The 20883-nt window shown below is 46.6% G+C and overlaps 2 protein-coding genes across 3 annotated transcripts in view; both read left to right on the top strand.

Annotated features, from left to right (window-relative positions):
* selenos (selenoprotein S) overlaps positions 1–9261 on the top strand; it is a 40720-nt gene extending 31459 nt beyond the window's left edge. For both annotated transcript variants that reach the window (XM_043677671.2, XM_043677673.2), the window contains exon 6: positions 8773–9261. In XM_043677671.2, coding sequence (XP_043533606.1) covers positions 8773–8852 — 80 coding nt within the window. In that variant the 3' untranslated portion in view covers positions 8853–9261. The remainder of the gene's footprint in view (positions 1–8772) is intronic.
* An 8374-nt stretch (positions 9262–17635) lies between these two features.
* The window catches only part of chsy1 (chondroitin sulfate synthase 1), a 35466-nt gene continuing 32218 nt past the window's right edge, over positions 17636–20883 (top strand). The window contains exon 1 of the mRNA XM_043677669.2: positions 17636–18493. Coding sequence (XP_043533604.1) covers positions 17720–18493 — 774 coding nt within the window. The 5' untranslated portion in view covers positions 17636–17719. The remainder of the gene's footprint in view (positions 18494–20883) is intronic.

The raw sequence follows: 20883 nt of genomic DNA, 5'->3' as shown, positions 1-20883 counted from the left end.
TTTTTTTACACAGAGCATTCCCAACCCCTGTCAGCGACTGGTACCTCTATCTGTCTGTAGCCTCCTGGCTAACATCTCATTTTCAGGAGTGTATCTAAGACTGGTTCCCCTGTCTCTCCCTGTGAAGTAGCCTGCTAACACCCTCAATAGCAAAAATGTCTTTCCTCAGACTAGGAGACCAAAACTGTACATATTACTCGATGTGTAGCCTTGCCAAGGCCCATTATAACTGCAGCAAGTCATTCCCACTCATATTCAAATCCTCTTGCTATGAAGGGAAGCATGCCATTGGCTTTCCTTACTACCTGCTGTTCCTTCATGCCAACCTTCAGTCTCTCCATGATACCCAGGTCTTGTTGCACCTCAACCTTTTCTAAACCATTTAGTTAATCTGACTTTGTTTTTGCCACCTAAGTGAATAACCTCATACTTATCCACATTATATTGTATTCATCAAGTGTTTGCCCACTCAGCCAGTTTGTCCACCCTGCAGCCTCTTAGCGTACTTCCCACAGCACAAACTGTCACCCAGCTTAGTTTCATCAGCAAATTTAGAGATATTGCATTCAATTCCTTTGTCCAAATCATTAAAGTATATTGTGAACAGCTGAGATCCCAGCACTGAACCCTGCGGCACCCCACTCGTCACTGCCTGCCATCCTGTTCTCTATCCACATCAATACATTACCTCTGATACCATGAGCTTTAATTTTTATTACAAAAATCTTGTGTCCAACCTTGTCAGAAGTCTTCTGAAAGTCCAAGTACACAACATCACTGATTCACCTTTATCCACTCTACTAGTCACATCCTGAAACAATTTCAGAAGATCTGTCAAGCATGATTTTCCTTTAGTGAATCTATGCTGACTTGAACCGATCCTGTCAATACTTTCCAAATCACAGTTATTACATCCATAATAATTGACTCCAGCATTTTCCACACTAGCAATGTCAGGCTTACCAGCCTATAATTCTCCATTTTCTCTCCATCCTTTTTTTTAAAAATGGGATTACATTAGCTACCCTCTAATGAACTGGAGGGTAGCTAGTGTAATCCTATTTTTAAAAATGCTGGAAAATTATCACCAATGTGTCCGCTATTTCTAGGACCACTTCATTAAATACTCTGGGATGCAGAGCATCAGGCCCTGGGGAATTATCGGGTTTTAATACGATAAGTTTCTCCAATACCATTTCCTGACTAATAAAGATTTCCTTCAGTTCCTCCTTCATGCTTGAATTCTGTCCCCTAGCATTTCCAGAAGGTTATTTGAGTATGCCTTAGTGAAGACAAATCCAAAGTATTTGTTCAACTGGTCTGCCATTATGTTGTCCATTATGAATTCACCTGATTCCAGTTGTAAGGAATCTATGTTTGTCTTCACCGGTCTTTTTCTCTTCACATAAGGGTGGCATAGTGGCTCAGTGGTTAGCACTGCTGCCTCACGGTACCAGGGACCCGGATTCGATTCCAACTTTGGGCAACTATCTGTGTGGAATTTGCACATTCTCCCTGTGGGTTTCCTCTGGGTGCTCCGATTTCCCCCCACAATCCAAAGATGTACACCTTAGGTGAATTCGTTGTACTAAATTGCCCATAATGTTCAGGGATGTGTAGAGTAGGGGCATGGGTCATGTGGTAAATCTAGAGCAGTAGGGTAGGGGATGGAATCTGGGTGGGTTACTCTTCAGAGGGTCGGTGTGGACTTGTTTCCACACTATAGGGTTTCTGTGATGATGACATCTATAGATGCTTTAGCAGTCTGTTTTTATGCAAGCTTTTATATTTTATTTTCTCATTCCGAATTAAATTCTTTGTCCTCCTCTGAATTTTAAATTTCTCCCAGTCCTCAGATTTGCTGCTTTTTCTGGCCAATTTATATGCCTCTTCTTTAGCTTTAGCACTATCCCAGATTTTTCTTGTTAGCCATGGTTAAGCAACCTTCCCTGTTTTACGTCAGTTAGGAATGTAAAATTGTTGATGTTCATCCATGTATTCTTTAAATGTTTGCCATTCTCTGTCCACCATCAACCCATTAAGTATCCTTGGTCAGCTTATCCTAGCCATGCCTCATACCATCAAAGTTAGCTTTCTTCAAGTTCAGAATCCTAGTCTCAGAGTTAACTGTATCGCTCTCCATCTTAATGAAGAACTCTACTATGTTACGGTTACTCTTCCTCACAAGATCTCACACCACAGTGTTGCTAGTTAATCTTCTCTCATTACACAATACCCAGTGGTAGGAAAGCCAATGGTGACATGAAAAATATTTTTACATCGTGAATGGTTTGGATCTGGACTGCACTGCCTGAGAGTGTGATGGAGACGGATACAGTTGAGGCTGTTTTGAAAAATGACAAATCAGACAGTGAAAGTGCTAAATTGGAGGAAGGCTAATTACAACAATATTAGGTAGGAATTGGAGAAATTAGAATGGGATGGCTTTTTGAGTATGATGTGAGAGTCTTTTTCCAGAGTTCAGGACATGTTCCTGCGAGGATGAAAGATAAGGACGGCAAGATTCAGGAACCTTGGATGATGAGATATTGAAAGTTTAGTCAAGAAGAGATAGGAAACAGATGTAGGAAACTGAAATCAAGCAAGGTCCTTGAGGAATGCAAAGGAAGCAGGAAAGAAGTTAAAGAATTAGGAGGAAGGTAAAAGGGATCATGAAATGTCCTTGTCAAGTAGGATTAAAGAGAATTCTAAGGTATTTTATATGTTTTAAGACCAAGAGACTAGTAAAGCAAAGGGTAGGTCCATTCAAGGTCAAAGGAGGGACTTTATGCACAGAGTCAAAGAAAGTGAGTGAAGTCCTTAATGAGTACTTTATATTGTTATTCACCAAGGAGAAGGATGTGGATAATAAGATTAGGGAGGGGCAGGTTGCTATTAAAAAGGAAGAGGTGTTTGGTATCTTGAAAAACATTTAATATGAGTCCCCAGGGCCTGATGGGATCGATCCCAGTATACTAAGGGAGGCAAAGAGATTGCTGGGACCTTGAAAGAAATTTTTGTATCCTCTTTAACCACAGGAGTAGAATAGACATATTAGGGATAGTCAGTGTGGCTTTGTCTGCAGAAGTCTTGTTTCTCAAACTTAATTGTTTTTTACTTCCTCAAAAATGTCAATTGAGGATATATTAGTGGGTGTCTGCATGGACTTTACTAAAGCATTTGATAAGGTCCTCATGGAATCAAGGTAGGATGAGTAAGAGATCTCATAGCATGGGTTGAGGATTGGTTAATACACAAAACAGCGTTGGGATTGTAATGGGCCTTTTTCAGGTTGGAAAGGCTTAACTAATGAAATGCCACAAGGATCAGTCTTACAACCTCAATTACAGAGGAACCTTGTTTATCCGAATTTCGGATTATCTGAAGACCTCAAGGTCCTAATAATATTAGAGGAGAGGAAACCTAAGTGTAATCAAATTTGCTGATGATACTGAAAAAAGGATGGGAGTGCATGTAGTGATAATGACACAAAGCATCTTCAAGAGGATATAGATTGTCTGAGTGAGAGGGTAAAAATATGGGAGATGGAGTTTAATATTGGAATGTGATTCTTCCTAATATTGGTAGGAAGAATCAAGAGACAGACTATTTAAATGAAGAGAAACTGTTGAAATAAAATCTGCAATACAGAGGGATCTATCTGTTATTATGCATGAAACACAAAACATTAGCGTACATGTACAGCAAGTAATGAAGTTTTTTTCGAAGGGATTGGAATTCAAAAATAAGGAAGTCTTATTACAACTTAGAAGGTGTTGATGAATTCGAACCTGGGATAGTATGCACATTTTAATTCCCTTATTTAAAGAAAGGAGGTACTAGCATTGGAGGCAGTTGAAAGATTAACTAATTTGATTTCTGAGATGAAGGAGTTGACTTATCAATAATGGCTAAACAGCTTAGGCCTTTAATCATTAGAGTTTAAAAAACAAGGGGTGATCCTAGAGTTATAGAGTTGTACAGCGCAGAAACAGACCCTTCAGTCCAATTCATCCATACCAACTAGATATCCTAAATAAATCTAGTCCCATTTGCCAGCACTTGGCCCATTTTCCTCTAAACCCTTCCTATTCATATACCCATCCAGATGCCTTTTAAATGTTCTAATTGTACCTCCTCCACTTCCTCTGGCAACTCATTCCATACATGCACCACCCTCTATGTAAAAAAAAAAGTTGCCTCTTATAAATCTTTTCCCTCTAGTTTTGGGCTCTTATACCCCGGGGAAGAGACCATATCTGTTTACCCTATCCATGCCCATCATGATTTTATAAACCTCTATCAGGTCACCCTCAGCCTCTGACACTCCAGGGAAAATAGACCCAGTCTATTCGCCTCTCCCTGTAGCTCAAACCCTGGCAACATCCTTGTAAACCTTTACTGAATCCTTTCAAGCTTTGCAACATCCTTCCTATAGCAGGTAGACCAGAATTGCATGCAGTATTCCAGTCTTAGTGAAATATATAGCATTCTCTGAGGCTTGAGAGGGTAGATATGCAAATGTTACCAGAAATGGGAACTAGGGGATACAGTTGAAGTGTGAAGTTAGGGACGAAATTGTGAGGTCCCTTTTAGAAATATTTGTGTCATTTATAACTACGGTTGAGGTACTGGATGACTGGAGAGTGGCTAATGTAGCTTTTCTTAAAAAGGGTTGTAAGGAGAAGTCTGGGAACTATAATCCTGTGAGTCTGACTTCGGTGGTGGGTAAGTTGTTGGAGATGATTCTGAAAGATAGGATTGATATGCATTTGGAGAGGCATGGAATAAATAGGGATAGTCAGAATGATTTTTTGAGAGGGAAATCATGTCTTACAAACCTGATTAAGTTTTTTGAGGAAGTAACCAAGAAGATTGAGGACAGAGCGATAAATGTTGTTTACTTCTTTACAAGGTTCTGCATGGCAGACTAATTAGTAAAGTTAGATTAGGTGGGATTCAAGGTGAGCTTGCCAATCATATACAAAATTGATTTAATGGCAGGAAACAGTGTGATAGTGGAGAGTTGTTTCTCAGACAGGAGGCCTGTGACCCAGTGTTCCACAGGGATCAGTGCTGGGTCCACTTTTGTTTGTCATTTATATAAATGATTTGGATAAGAAAGAAACAAAGTGTGGCTGGTACTCCATGGTTAGTAAATTTGCAGATTACACCAAAATTGGTTGTGTAGTGGGCAATGAAGACGGTTATTTAAGATTACAAACAGATCTTGGTCAATTGGCTAAAGAATGGCAGAAGGAGTTTAATTTGGATAAATGTGAGGTAAAACAAACAAGGGCAGATCTTATGTAATTAAAAGTACGGCCTTGTGTAGGGTTGTAGAATAGAGAGACCTAAGGGTTCAAGTACATAATTCTTTGAAGTTTGCATCACATATAAGATTGTTAAGAAGGCATTTAGCACTCTTGCCTTCATTGCTCAGACCTTTTGTGTATAGGAATTGGGACGTTGGTGTGTCCAGATTTGGTTGCCTTGTTATAGGAAGGATATTATTAAGCTGGAGAGAGTTCAGAAGAAATTTACCAGGAATGTTGCCGGAAATGGAAGATTTGAGAGAGCCTGATGTGCTGGGACTTCTTTCACTGGAACGTAGGAGGTTTATAAAATCATGAGGGGTATCAATAAGGTGAATATTGGTGTATTTTCTCCTCATGTAGGAGAGTTCAAAACCAGAGGGCATATTTTTAAGGTGAGAGGAAAAGATTTTTAAAAAGGCATTTTATTTTAAAACACATGTATGTGGAATGAATTTCCAGAAGAAGTGGTGGAATTGGGTACAGTTACAGTGTTTTAAAAGGCTTTTGGATAAGTACATAATAAATGTTTGGAGGGATATGGGCCAAGCACAGGCAGGTGGAATTGTTTAGTTTGGGATTATGGTTGGCAAGGACTAGTTGGACCGAAAGGTCCATTTCTGTGCTATATGACTCAATGATAAGAGAATACTCAGTTTAAAAGTAAGATGCAAAGGAGTCTTTTCTCTAAGGGTAGTGAATGTTTGGAATTCTCTACCCTCAAGAATTGTGGAGGTTAGATCATTGCAAGTATTTAAAGGAGGAGGTAGTTAGATTTTTGAGATTTCGGGGAGTTGAGGGCTGTGATGAGCTAACGTGAAAGATGACTGGAAACCTGGAGCAGATTAACCACTATCTTGTTGAGTGGCCAGGCAGGCTGGAGAGCCTACTTCTATTTCATATGTTCCAATAACATGAGAGCTGATTTTAATGTTCACTTGTCTTTTAGGAAGCTGAATAAATTGGTTGTGTATTCTCTGAAGTTTAGAAAATAAGGTGATCTCATTGCAATATGCAGGATTCTGAAGGGTATTGACAGGGTAGAAACAGAGAGGAAAGTGAGGACTGCAGATGCTGAAGAAGTCAATCAAAAAGGGTGGCACTGGAAAAGCACAGCAGGTCTGCCAGTATCTAAGGAACATGAGGATCAACATTTCAGGCATCAGCCCTCCATCAGGAATGTGGAGGGGGGTGAGGCTGGGGGGAAGGTATGTGGGAAGGTGATAGATGAGTGCAGGTGGGGGATAATTCTAATAGGTCAGTAGGGAGGATGGAGCAGATAGCTGAGAAGGAAGATGGAGAGGTATTACAGGTCAAGATAGTGATGAGGTGGGGGAGCGAAGATTTGGAAATGCGCGAAGTCGATGTTGATGCCGTGTGGTTGAAGGGTCCCAAGGCAGAAGGTGAGACCTTCTTCCTCCAATTGGCTGGTGGCTTTGAATTGGCAGTGGAGGAGGCTCAGGACTTGCATGTCCTTTGAGGAGTGGGAGCGTGAGTTGAAGTGGTTGGCCACAGCACAGTAGGGTTGTTTGGGGCGTGTCCCCGAGTTATAGAAATTGTTTGTTTTGGCTGAGGAATTTAGAACATAGAATCCCTAGAGTGTGGAAAGAGGCCATTCGACTCATTGAGACTGTGCCGACCTTCCAAAGAACATCTCACCCAGACCCAGCCTCCATACCGTGGCATTTAAAGTGGGGACACTGTCTTTGGTTTGAGGCCAGTTGTTTTGAGGTGTAATGTTTCTTCTTTTCAAGGTTGTGAATACCTTAACGTGGAGGGTTGTTCGGTATTCCATCATTGATTATATTTAAGATTGGGGTAGAAAGAGGTTTTAGGACACACAAACATTATGGGTTGTGGTTGGGAAAGTGGAGTCATAGAGATGTACAGCATTGAAACAAACCCTTCGGTTCAACCCGTCCATGCCGACCAGATATCCCAACCCAATCTAGTCCCACCTGCCCGCACCCGGCCCATATCCCTCCAAACTCTTCCTATTCATATACTCATCCAAATGCCTTTTAAATGTTGCAATTGTACCAGCATCCACCACTTCTACTGACAGCTCATTCCATACACATACTACCCTCTGCGTGAAAACATTGTCCCTTTTATATCTTTCCCCTCTCACCCTAAACCTATGCCCTCTAGTTCTGGACTCCCGGACCCCAAGGAAAAGATCTTGTCTATTTATCCTATCCATGCCCCTCATAGTTTTGTAAACCTCTATAAGGTCACCCCTTAGCCTCCGTCGCTCCATGGAAAACAGCCCCAGCCTGTTCAGCCTCTCCCCAAAGCTCAAATCCTCCAACACTGGCAACATCCCTGTAAACCTTTTCTGAACCCTTTCAAGTTTCACAACATCTTTCCGATGGGAAGGAGATCAGAATTGCACGCAAAATTCCAACAGTGGCCTAACCAATGTCCTGTACAGCTGGAATATGACCTCCCAACTCCTGTACTCAATACTCTGACCAATAAAGGAAAGCATACCAAACGCCTTCTTCACTATCCTATCTACCTGCGACTCCACTTTCAAGGAGCTATGAACCTGCACTCCAAGGTCTCTTTGTTCAGGAACACTCTCTAGGACCTTACCATTAAGTGTATAAGTCCTGCTAAGATTTGCTTTCCTAAAATGCAGCATTTCGCATTTATCTGAATTAAACTCCATCTGCCACTTCTCGGCCCATCTAATCAAGAGCCTGTTGTAATCTAAGGCAACCTTCTACGCTGTCCACTACACTTCCAATTTTGGTGCCATCTGTAAATTTACTAACTATACCTCTTATGCTCACATCCAAATCATTTATATAAATGACAAAAAGTAGAGAACCCAGCACGGATCCTTGTGGCACTCCACTGGTCACAGGCCTCCAGTCTGAAAAACAACCCTGTACCACCACCCTCTGTCTTCTACCTTTGAGCCAGTTCTGTATCCAAATGGGGCTCAGGTCCAGGATCAAGCATGATTATACTAAGGGTTGAATGGTCTTTGGCTCCAGTTTTCATGTTACGGTCACATCCCCTCCCTATAACACTCTCAACACAAGGTTATAGTCCAACAGGTTTAATTGGAAGCACTAGCTTTCAGAACGCTGTTCCACCATCTGATGAAGGAGCAGCACTCCGAAAGCTAGTGCTTCCAATTAAACCTGTTGGACTATAACCTGGTGTTCTGTGATTTTTAACTTTGTACACCCCAGTTCAACACTGGCATCTCCAAATCATCTTTATAACTCCCTTCTCTTCCCTCCCTCTGCCCAGCCTCATCCCCTTCCCTCCTGTCTTTCTCCCCTAAACTGTGTTGTTACTACAATCTCCAGAATCCAATTAAGGTGTTTCCCAATTTAATCTGTAGGCTCCTGGGATAAACAGGTCAAAGGATAAACAGTGAAACGTGCATTTTTGAATGAAATGTTGAAATGATAAAAGTGTTTGATGTTGTATTTTATAGGTTTTAATCCTCTGACGGGTGATGGTGGAGGCTCATGTTCCTGGAGACCGGGTCGTAGGGGACCATCCACAGGAGCATGAGGTTAAAGGTCGGTCAGTGCCCTCTACTACAATCAGCACTGACCACAGTCAAAGATGCACTATCCTTTGCCATAGCTGTTCAAGTTTAATGATTTTATTCTGTTTCTATTAGCTTCAACTTAGTGTTTGTCATATCTGAATTTCAGTGTTCAAATTTTTAAAAATTTGGATCTGCTTTAAAAATAAGAAATTGTGATGTTTACTCAAACCTGATAAAATGGACAGCTGTGAATGATGTCATCCTCATAAATGACAGTTCAGCCACTGAGGATTTCTGAAAATGGATATGGGTAGTGGCAGTAAATTGTCTTACGTGAATATTCCTTGTTTTTAAGTAGCAAAATGAGTGAGTAAGTTTATTTTTTGTTTTAACCAATAATTAAAAATATTAAATATATTTAAAATTCCAGCTGTGCTGTTATGAGAATGCTTTATCTGGATATATAATAAATGTAAATCCTATATAGGCAAGTCCTCTTCACCAATATATGAAATGGTATCTGTGTGATACAGTATCTGTTTTAGATATGAATGTGTTTCTATTTTAACAATAACATACTTAATGGCTACACAGTTGCCACTAGGCCAGCTTTTTTTCTTCCAGATTTTAGTTTTGCCACCTGCCATGGTTGAATTCCACCCAGGGTCCTGAGAACATTAGTTTGGGGTTCTGGATTATTAGTCGAGTCACATTACTGCTACAGACTTCTTCCAAAATTTTGAATTTGTTAATATTCTTATTGTAATCTCACCATCTTGGAACAAGAAAGATATCCCCTCCCCCAAACTTGCAAACTGACATGATTTCCAGGGGATGAGTAGTAAGAGATTTCTTTTGCTGTTAAGTGAGTAATCACTGGAGAAACGAAGTTAGAAATGTTTTCATGTAGGTTATTAGAATCTGTTATTGTTTGACTGCTTTCCACAGGAATCAATTAAAGGAAACTTAGTCACTATCAATTCATGGGAACAGGAGACCAATCAGTCCCTTAAATCTGCATCACAAATTGTTTTTATTATCTAGCTTGGTTGACCAGCCCTTCAGACCCTTACTCAGCAAGAAACTACAGATATGAATCTCCAATTTGACCCATTAAAATTGACATCCCATAGCTTTTAAGAAAATAGTTCCAGATTTCTAATGCCCTTTGTGAAAAAATATTTACTGATTTAATTCCTAAAAGTCATAGCTGTAATTGTAACATTATACATTCTCCTACCACCAGAAATAGTTTGCTTATACTGTCAAATCTCTTCTTTTTAAACATCTCCATTAGATTATCTTTCAAGCTCAACTCGAGCCTCTTTTGCCTTTAGTGAGGCAGTGCTAAGGAAACATCAAATTAAGATAGTCATAAAAAGAGTCAGATGTACAGCATAAAAAAGGCCTTTGGTCTATCAGGTCTGTGCCAGTCAAAACAAGCACTTAACTATTCTACTCTATGTTAGCACCTAGCCTATAGCCAGGCATGCCTTAGCATCATGTGTACACTAAATATTACTAAAATGTTATGAGGATTTCTGTCCATACCATCCTTATAGGCAGTGGGTTCCAGATTCCTGTCACCCTCTTGGTGAAGAAAATATTTCTTCTCACCCTCTCTAAACCTCTTGTCCCTTACCTTAAATCTATAATCCCTGGTCATTGGTTCTTCCACCAAGGGAAAAGTTCCTTTCTGGGTGTGTGTGTGCGCACGTCTGTGTGTTTGTGTGAGAGAGAGAGAAAGAGATTTTTGGCGGGGGATGCTGTATGTGGTCAGCAGCAGGAGGCTTCCTTGCCCATAATTTGATTTGGTGTCAGAAGACTTCATGAGTCAGAGGCAACAATGAGGATTTTGGGATAATCATTTCCTAACTATTTACCTCTGTGCTGCTACCTCTGGTGAATCTGTCCCAGTACTGAGATGGAATGTACCCAGGAATGATGTTAGTGGTGTCTGGGAAATTCTCCATCAATTATGCTTTAGTGAGTTTCACTGTTAGGCTGCTGTTTGAGTAGACTGAGAGAGAGTTCTCTCTATTTTGGCAGTAGCCCCCAAATATTGGTATGGACACCCTTTGCCGGGTTGCCAAGGTTGATTTTGACATAATCAAGGCCAGGTGGTCTGTCTCATTTCATTAATTTCCTTGGTTACTTCGCAGTTTGACACTTCAACATTATATGTGACTCCACAGTTGATGAGACCAGGTAAGGATGGCAGATTTTCTTCCCTACAGGGCACTTGTGAACAATCAATAATGATTTCATGGTTACCATTAGACTAACTTTTTAACTCCAGATTTATTAACTGAATTCAATTTTTTGGGATTTGAACCGAAGTCCTCAGAACATTAGAGCGGCACAGTGGCTCAGTGGTTAGCACTGCTGCCTCACAGCGCTAGGGACCCAGGTTCGATTCCAGCCTCAGATGACTTTGCAAACTCCACACAAACATTCTCCCCATGTCTGCGTGGGTTTCCTCTGGGTGATCCAGTTTCCGCCCACAGTCCAAAGATTTGCAGGTCAGGTGAATTGGCCATGCTAAATTTGCCCATAGTGTTAGGTGCATAAATTAGAGGGAAATAGGTCTGGGAGGGTTAGTCTTCCGAGGGTCGGTGTGGACTTGTTGAATCGAAGGACCAGTTTCCACACTGTAGGGAATCTAATCCAACCTAATTGGTCTGGGCTGTGGATTAATAATTGAGTGATATGACTAAGCCACTGCCGATAGCAGCATAGTTCAAGTTTTTTAGCCAGTGCTGGCTCTTTAAATATATGATTGAGTTCCCCTTAGAGTTTACACTACAGTTTGAGGTTACAGCATTCAAAGGGTAGTCAGCACTAATTGAGGGATCACTATTTTTATATGTCCAGCAATAATTACACGACAAAACCGCACTTTGCACTGCGACGTGGAACAGCTACGAACCACCCAACACACTGGAAAACAGATAACTTATGCAATTGGGACAAATGTTTGGGAGTTATCACGGTAGTCACAGGTTACATTAGTTTTCAATTTTTCAAACCTGAATCTGTACAGTTTGAAGTAAGTTTTATATGATAGTTTGTAACCTTGGTTTGAGTGTGATTGCTCAATATAACTCGGAGAAACTCGAAGAGGTGACATGAAAATAATTTTTTTTTTTCAGGAGTTGTATACAGTACAATATGATGTAGAACTCTAGCCTGAAATTCATCTTAAAAATTTGATGCACTATTTTATGGTAGAAATAGATACATCCTAACCAGGCTCCAGCAAGAAAAAACATTCCTGGGAATAATGCTGATCTGATGCTGTAAAGGAGAGTCTTGGTAACCTTGAATATCATAAGAGAAAGGAAATTATGAAGCAAGTGACTTGCAGCGTTAATTGCCTCCATTTTCATGAGATTTTCTGTAAAAGTTTGCGGGTAATTATAATTGTTACTACAATAAGCCAGCTTTCATACCTGTTTCTGATGACCTGGCAGTGGATTGATACAGATGTTTTGTATTCATTAAATCAGGTTTTTAAATGAGGCTCAAATAAATTGTTTCTTTTCAGAGTAAAAATAACAATTTCTGAGCCAAAGACACCAACAGGGAAGTTTAAGCAAAATACCTGAAATTAAAAAAACATTATGTTGTTCCAGGTGAAATATAAACATTCAAAAACACTATAGGGCCAGTCACAAACACTAATGAACCTTCATCAGGCTTTGAATTCAAACTAAATTGTTTGGAGAAAATACTTTTTTTTTATTTTTGGGAAGTCAGCATCACCAGCTAGGCCCTAATTTATTTCTATCTGTAATTACCGTCGAGACGGTGGTGGTAAGATGTTTTCTTGAACCAGTGGTGTATGGTGCTATTGGGGAGGGAGTTCCAGGATTTTGATCTAAGGCAAGGAAGGAACAGTGATGCAGTTCAAAGTCAGCATGATGTGTGATTTAGAAAGGAACTTAGTAGTGATGGTGTACCCATGTATCAGTCCATATCCTTCTTGGTCAAAGGATTGTTAACCTTTTTACATAGGTGGGGGAGGGGCCACATTTCAATTTAACACAACAGTAAACTTCTTATATGCTCTTTCGGTAAAGAAGCATAGAGAAAAAAAAATATTAAGCCCTAGGTCTTGATCTCCAGGGGACAAGGGGTTGAACTTGAAAGTTGAGTTTAACTGACGCTGACATTGGGTTGCCTCTGATACGTATAGTCAGAACACCGCTCTGTGGAGCTTACACAAAAATTGATGCCTTTCAGCCTGGATTTGTCAGGCAGGAGGAAGAATGGGAGTGCTGATCTGGCTCAGTCTCACACTGACACCCATCTACCCTCTCACACCCATCTACCCTCTCACACCCATCTACCCTCTCACACCCATCTACCCTCTCACACCCATCTACCCTCTCACACCCATCTACCCTCTCACACCCATCTACCCTCTCACACCCATCTACCCTCTCACACCCATCTACCCTCTCACACCCATCTACCCTCTCATCCATTCCTCTCACCCCCATAATCCTTCATCTAACCCACACAACCCCCCCAACCCACTCCTTACTGTCTCAGCCTCAAACTCCATCATACATTCCCCCCATCTCTCACCCCAATATTCCCCCTCAGCAGGTCCATTCCTGGGAAATACAAAACCTGTACAAACTTCTGAATGTGTAAAGGAACCAATATATTTGCAGGAATGTTTGCTCGTGCTGTTGGTAGGGGGGGGTGGTCAAACTAATTTGCCGGAAAGATGGTGGTTAGGGAGCAGTACAGTGGCTCAGTGGTTAGCACTGCTGTCTCACAGCGCCGGGGACCTGGGTTCAATTCCAGCCTTGGGCGACAGGAGTTTGCACATTCTCCCCGTGCCTGTATGAATTTCCTCTGGGTGCTCTAGTTTCCTCCCACAGTCAAAAGATGTACAGGTTAGGTGAACTGACCATGCTGAATTGTCCGTAGTGTTCAGGGTTGTGCAGGTGCATCAGTCAGGAGTAAATGTAGAGTTATAGGGTAGGGGAATGGGTCTGGATGGGTTACTCTTTGGAGAGTCAGTGTAGACCTATTTCCAGTGTAGAAGGGCCTGCACTGTTGGGATTCTATGATGGTATACAGAGTGGAGGTACAGTTGGGCGTGATGCACCAATAAAGAGAAGAGCTAAGTCGATCTAGCAGGCAGAGTTGAGACAGTGCATGAAAACACTGGATTGCATTTCATTTTAATGCAAGGAGTCAAGTGAACAAAGAGAGTGAGTTGAGGGTACTGATTGACACAATGGGATATAATATCATTGCTATCAAGTTTGAGGGTGGGACAGACTTGAAGCTCAATATTCTATGGTATAATCTTCACACAAGATAGAGTGTGAAGAAGTGGTGTAATATCGATCAGTCAGTCAATTATTGCAATAAGTAGGGATGATATCATAGATGGTTCCTCAATTGAGCACAAGTGGACAAAACTTGAAAACAAAAAGGGGGCAATCGCATTGTTGGGAATGTATTATGAACTTCCAAAATAGTCAGGGAATGATAGAAGCAGTATATGGTTAATAATTCCAAGTGTAAAAATAATAAGATGACAATAGTATGGGATTTAGATTTCCTCAATATTAACTGGGATAGACAAACTGACAGCACCAGTGGAATTCTTAAAATATATCCAGGAGAGCTTTTAAGGCAGCATGTAAAAAGTGCCAGAAGAGAGGATGTGATGTCAGGAAGTAGTCGAAAAGGACGAAGATGGACCAGAAATGAAGGTTATGGGTTGGAGAATGCCAATTTAATATTAAACAGGATCTGGCAAAAGTGGATTTGAAGCAGCTACTTGCACAAAAATCTACATTACAGCAGTGGAAGTCATTCAGAAATGTGTAATAGTGAAAGTGTAGAGCCAACATATTCCCATAAAGTTGAAGAGTGGGACCAACCAGAAAACTCTGGATTTCGAGAAATGCACCAGATTGGAAAAGAATAAAAAGGGAAACTGAAGGTAAGATACCAAGAGCCTCAAAACACCAGAAGTCCTAGAGACACTGAGAAAGTACAAGTGGTTACTTAAAAAAAAAATTAGGGAAGCATGCTCACTTTTTAAATATTAGCAACGAGAGGATAACCAATGAAAGAATGCCCATTAGGGATCAAAATTACAAATGTGTAGAGCTGGAAATTGAAATTGAGGTTTTAAATGCTTTTGTATTATTTATAGAGAAGAACAATGTAGGTATAGAAATCAGGGAGGAGAAAAAAAAATATTTGAACAAATAACAATTGAAGGAGGTTTAGTGGTTTAAAAATTGGATCCATCCCCATGTCCAGATAAGTGGTAGGGAAGGTTTTGGAAAAAATTGAGGAACAGAATTAATCTCTCCTTGGATAGAAGAGGATTAAACAAGAATAATCATAGTTTTGCCAAGGGGAGATCATGTCTGATGGATTTGATTGTGTTTCTCGAGGTGGTGATGAGGTACGTGCTAAAGGGGAGTGCAGTTGATGTAGTTTACGTGGACAATACTTTGGCGTCTGACAAGGTCTCATGTGAGACTGGTTAAGATGTTAAGAGCCCATGGTATCCAGAAGGCAGAGTTTAATGGTCAGATTATTTTTATAGCCGGAAGACTGTGTTTTATGGGGTACCACAGAACTTGGTGTTGGGTCCCTTGCTGATTGCAGTGTACCTTAATGAGCCAGGCACGAAGGTAGCAGGCATTATCAGTAAGTTTGCAGATGACACGATAATTGATTGTGGAGTGAATAGAGAGGAGTAAAGCCTTAGACACAGGATATATAGTCATGCTGGTCAGATGTGCAGAACAGTGGCAAGTGTAATTTCACCCTGAGAATTGAGGTGATATATTTTGGGAGGATTAACAAGACAAAGGAGTACACGATGAATTGTAGGATGCTAGGATATACAGAAGATATATGTCCACAGATCCCTGAAAGCAACAAGTGATTAATATAGCATATGGGATATTTGATTTATTATTTGAGGCACTGTTCAAAACAGCAGTGAGATTATAATGGAACTTTAGTCGTTAGTTTGGCCTCAGCTGAAGTAATGTGTGTATTCCTGGTCACTGCTTTGATTTGAAAGGATGTGATTACGTGAAAGAAAGTACAGAGAAATTTTATGATGATGCTTTCTAAGCCAGAGCGTTCAGCTGTAAAGGCAGTCTCAATAGTCTAGAGTTCGCTTTAAAGCAGAGAAGGCTGAGGGTAGTCCAGACTGTGTACAAATTTGAGGGGTAGAGATAGGGTATGTAGGAAATAACTTGCAACCTTAGAGGGATCAAAAACCAGCAGCCATTGATTTTAAGATAAGAGCAGGTGGTTTAGAGGGAATTTAAGCAAGATTTTGTATCTTGGAGGGTTTTGAGTACTTGGAAGTCGCTGCCTGAAAGGGTGGCAGAGCAGAATCCATCACACAATTTAAGAATTATTTCGATCAAATCAAAGCACTGTAGCACACAAGGCTGTGAACTAAATGCTGAAAAATGAGACATTATCAGAAAGATGCTTCATAACGGTGAGCAAAATGGGCTGAGAAACCTCTTTCCATGCTGTACAACTGATGCTGTCCTGTCAGTGCAGTTAAGGAAAGCCCCAATCACAGCCAGTCTAGCTGTAAATTACACAATGCACAGAACAAAGGGACCTTGGTGTACAAGTCCATAGAACCCTGAAGATGTCAGAACAAGTAGACAGTCTGGTGAAGAAGGGATAGCTAGGATATAGAATATTTTCTTTTTCCAACTTTATAAAATATTGATTAGGCCCAGTTGGAATTGCATGCAGTGCTGGTGATTACACATCCTTCTGATAGTGGAGAGAAGATTCACCAGGATGTTGAGGACAGACTGGATGGGCTTTGTTTTCCTTGAAGCAGAGGAGAGTGATTGAGATTTACAAATTGAGAGGCATAGATTGTGGGAATCTTCTCCAGAGCAGACATATCTAAAACGAGACAGCATAAGTTTAAGGTGACTGAGTAGTTTAGAGGGGATCTGATGAAATTTTTTCCACTCTGGGTGGTAGAAATATGGAATGTGCTGTCTGAGAAGGTGATGGAAGCAGATACTCTTGCAACCTAGTAAGAAGCATCTGGGCCAGCATTTAAAATGCCATAGTAGGTTATTGACAGGTAAATCATAATCGACATAGTGGACCAAGGGGCCTGCTCATCTCCAGAACCATCTGGATGGGTATATGAATAGAAAGGTGTTGGAGGGATATGGGCTGGATGCTGGCAGGTGGGACTAGATTGGGTTGGGATATCTGGTTGGCATGGACACGTTCGACCGAAGGGTCTGTTTCCATTGCTGTACATCTCCATGACTCTATAATGTGTGAATTTTAAGACCCTTTCTCCACCTGTAAGTTTCTGTGCTCAGTTCTGAGTTTGATTTATGGCCGCACTAAATAAGGGGCAGATGTTCGAGTGCTGTAGTGAGAGTGCGCTGCATGGTGAGGGTTTCCGATGAGCTGGAACAGATTCCCCAGCTGCACTTCTAAGAAGCGACTCGTCCTGAACGATATATTATCACCGGCAAGAAGGAAAATTGATCAGTTTTATCCTGATTTAAATTGGCTGTCATTTGTTCCTGGCTCCGACACAGTAGTGCAGGCTGTGACAGGAACGAGGTAAATGTAGTTGTGTGGCTCCTGAGGGCGGTGTCTGTAAGAGGCGGGCTCCTGGTGGAGGAGGCGGGAGCAGGTCGGCCGTCATTAAAGGCACTCCGGGGGAGAGGGAGGCTAGATCCAGAAGAATGGAGCGGCCAAAGGCGAAAAGCCCAGGCCGGGGTTGCTACAGTAACACTCCCGCTGACTGAGCGGCAGCTGGCAGGCACTCTGCGGGGAGGAGGGAGAGGGAGAGAGAGGTGTGGGGTGGGGGGGAAGGCCCGGGATGGCGCCCCGGAGCAGACACTCCTGGCTGGGCCTCTTCCTGGGCCTGGCGCTCGGTTTCGCCCTGGCCTCCCGGCTCCTACCGCCCGGAGCCGGCCCTCTGAGCAGGCTGCAGCGGCGGCGGGGTGGACGAGGGGGACTGGTTTGCGGCGGCCGCCCAGGACAGGGAGGCCGGCAGGTCGCGCCAGAAGATGCAGAGGCCTCGGGCTCGCGCTTGGTCTACGTGGGGGTCATGAGCGCCAAGAAGTACCTGAGGAGCCGGGCGATTGCTGCCCAGCGGACCTGGGCCCAGCACATCCCGGGCCGTGTGGAGTTCTTCTCCAGTGAGGGCTCGGACCTGAGCTTACCGCTGCCCCTGGTCGCCCTGCCCGGGGTTGATGACTCGTACCCGCCGCAAAAGAAGTCCTTCCTGATGCTCAAATATATGGCGGAGCGGCACCTCCAGGCCTTCGAGTGGTTCATCCGCGCGGACGACGACACGTACATTCGCGGCGAGCGGCTGGAAAACTTCCTCCGGAGCCTCAACAGCAGCCAGCCGCTGTACCTGGGCCAGACCGGCCTGGGCACTCCGCAGGAGCTGGGCAAGCTGGCACTCGAGCCCGGCGAGAACTTCTGCATGGGGGGCCCGGGGGTCATCCTGAGCCGGGAGCTGCTCCGCCGGGTACTGCCCCACATCGGCCAGTGCCTCCGGGAGATGTACACCACCCACGAGGACCTGGAGGTGGGCCGTTGTGTGCGCCGTTTCACTGGCGTCCAGTGCGCCTGGTCGTACGAGGTAAGGGAGGCCGTGCCAGCAGGACAGCGCCAACAAGGACACAGCCCCTGATCTCCCCCCCCCCCCCCCCCCGTCTCTCGCCCCCCCCCCCCCCCCGTCTCTCGCCCCCCCCCCCCCGTCTCTCGCCCCCCCCCCCCCGTCTCTCGCCCCCCCCCCCCCCCCCGTCTCTCGCCCCCCCCCCCCCCCGTCTCTCGCCCCCCCCCCCCCGTCTCTCGGCCCCCCCTCCCCCTCCCCCCCCCGTCTCTCGCCCCCCGTCTCTCCCCCCCCCCCCTCCCCCCCCCCCGTCTCTCGCCCACCCCCCCCCCCCCGTCTCTCGCCCACCCACCCCCCCCCCGTCTCTCGCCCACCCACCCCCCCCGTCTCTCGCCCACCCACCCCCCCCCGTCTCTCGCCCACCCACCCCCCCCCCGTCTCTCGCCCACCCACCCCCCCCCCGTCTCTCGCCCACCCACCCCCCCCCCGTCTCTCGCCCACCCACCCCCCCCCCGTCTCTCGCCCACCCACCCCCCCCCCGTCTCTCGCCCACCCACCCCCCCCCGTCTCTCGCCCACCCACCCCCCCCCGTCTCTCGCCCACCCACCCCCCCCCGTCTCTCGCCCACCCACCCCCCCCCGTCTCTCGCCCACCCACCCCCCCCCGTCTCTCGCCCACCCACCCCCCCCCGTCTCTCGCCCACCCACCCCCCCCCGTCTCTCGCCCACCCACCCCCCCGTCTCTCGCCCACCCCCCCGTCTCTCGCCCACCCCCCCGTCTCTCGCCCACCCCCCCGTCTCTCGCCCACCCCCCCGTCTCTCGCCCACCCCCCCGTCTCTCGCCCACCCCCCCGTCTCTCGCCCACCCCCCCGTCTCTCGCCCACCCCCCCGTCTCTCGCCCACCCCCCCGTCTCTCGCCCACCCCCCCGTCTCTCGCCCACCCCCCCGTCTCTCGCCCACCCCCCCGTCTCTCGCCCACCCCCCCGTCTCTCGCCCACCCCCCCGTCTCTCGCCCACCCCCCCGTCTCTCGCCCACCCCCCCGTCTCTCGCCCACCCCCCCGTCTCTCGCCCACCCCCCCGTCTCTCGCCCACCCCCCCGTCTCTCGCCCACCCCCCCGTCTCTCGCCCACCCCCCCGTCTCTCGCCCACCCCCCCGTCTCTCGCCCACCCCCCCGTCTCTCGCCCACCCCCCCGTCTCTCGCCCACCCCCCCGTCTCTCGCCCACCCCCCCGTCTCTCGCCCACCCCCCCGTCTCTCGCCCACCCCCCCGTCTCTCGCCCACCCCCCCGTCTCTCGCCCACCCCCCCGTCTCTCGCCCACCCCCCCGTCTCTCGCCCACCCCCCCGTCTCTCGCCCACCCCCCCGTCTCTCGCCCACCCCCCCGTCTCTCGCCCACCCCCCCGTCTCTCGCCCACCCCCCCGTCTCTCGCCCACCCCCCCGTCTCTCGCCCACCCCCCCGTCTCTCGCCCACCCCCCCGTCTCTCGCCCACCCCCCCGTCTCTCGCCCACCCCCCCGTCTCTCGCCCACCCCCCCGTCTCTCGCCCACCCCCCCGTCTCTCGCCCACCCCCCCGTCTCTCGCCCACCCCCCCGTCTCTCGCCCACCCCCCCGTCTCTCGCCCACCCCCCCGTCTCTCGCCCACCCCCCCGTCTCTCGCCCACCCCCCCGTCTCTCGCCCACCCCCCCGTCTCTCGCCCACCCCCCCGTCTCTCGCCCACCCCCCCGTCTCTCGCCCACCCCCCCGTCTCTCGCCCACCCCCCCGTCTCTCGCCCACCCCCCCGTCTCTCGCCCACCCCCCCGTCTCTCGCCCACCCCCCCGTCTCTCGCCCACCCCCCCGTCTCTCGCCCACCCCCCCGTCTCTCGCCCACCCCCCCGTCTCTCGCCCACCCCCCCGTCTCTCGCCCACCCCCCCGTCTCTCGCCCACCCCCCCGTCTCTCGCCCACCCCCCCGTCTCTCGCCCACCCCCCCGTCTCTCGCCCACCCCCCCGTCTCTCGCCCACCCCCCCGTCTCTCGCCCACCCCCCCGTCTCTCGCCCACCCCCCCGTCTCTCGCCCACCCCCCCGTCTCTCGCCCACCCCCCCGTCTCTCGCCCACCCCCCCGTCTCTCGCCCACCCCCCCGTCTCTCGCCCACCCCCCCGTCTCTCGCCCACCCCCCCGTCTCTCGCCCACCCCCCCGTCTCTCGCCCACCCCCCCGTCTCTCGCCCACCCCCCCGTCTCTCGCCCACCCCCCCGTCTCTCGCCCACCCCCCCGTCTCTCGCCCACCCCCCCGTCTCTCGCCCACCCCCCCGTCTCTCGCCCACCCCCCCGTCTCTCGCCCACCCCCCCGTCTCTCGCCCACCCCCCCGTCTCTCGCCCACCCCCCCGTCTCTCGCCCACCCCCCCGTCTCTCGCGCCCCCCCCCCCGTCTC

Source organism: Chiloscyllium plagiosum, unplaced genomic scaffold (assembly GCF_037043375.1).
Source record: "Chiloscyllium plagiosum isolate Xiang-an unplaced genomic scaffold, Cpla_swu_hap1 HiC_scaffold_39, whole genome shotgun sequence".
NCBI lineage: Eukaryota > Metazoa > Chordata > Chondrichthyes > Orectolobiformes > Hemiscylliidae > Chiloscyllium > Chiloscyllium plagiosum.
Note: the sequence above shows the minus strand (reverse complement) of the source record. Positions and strands in the feature narration are given on the sequence as shown.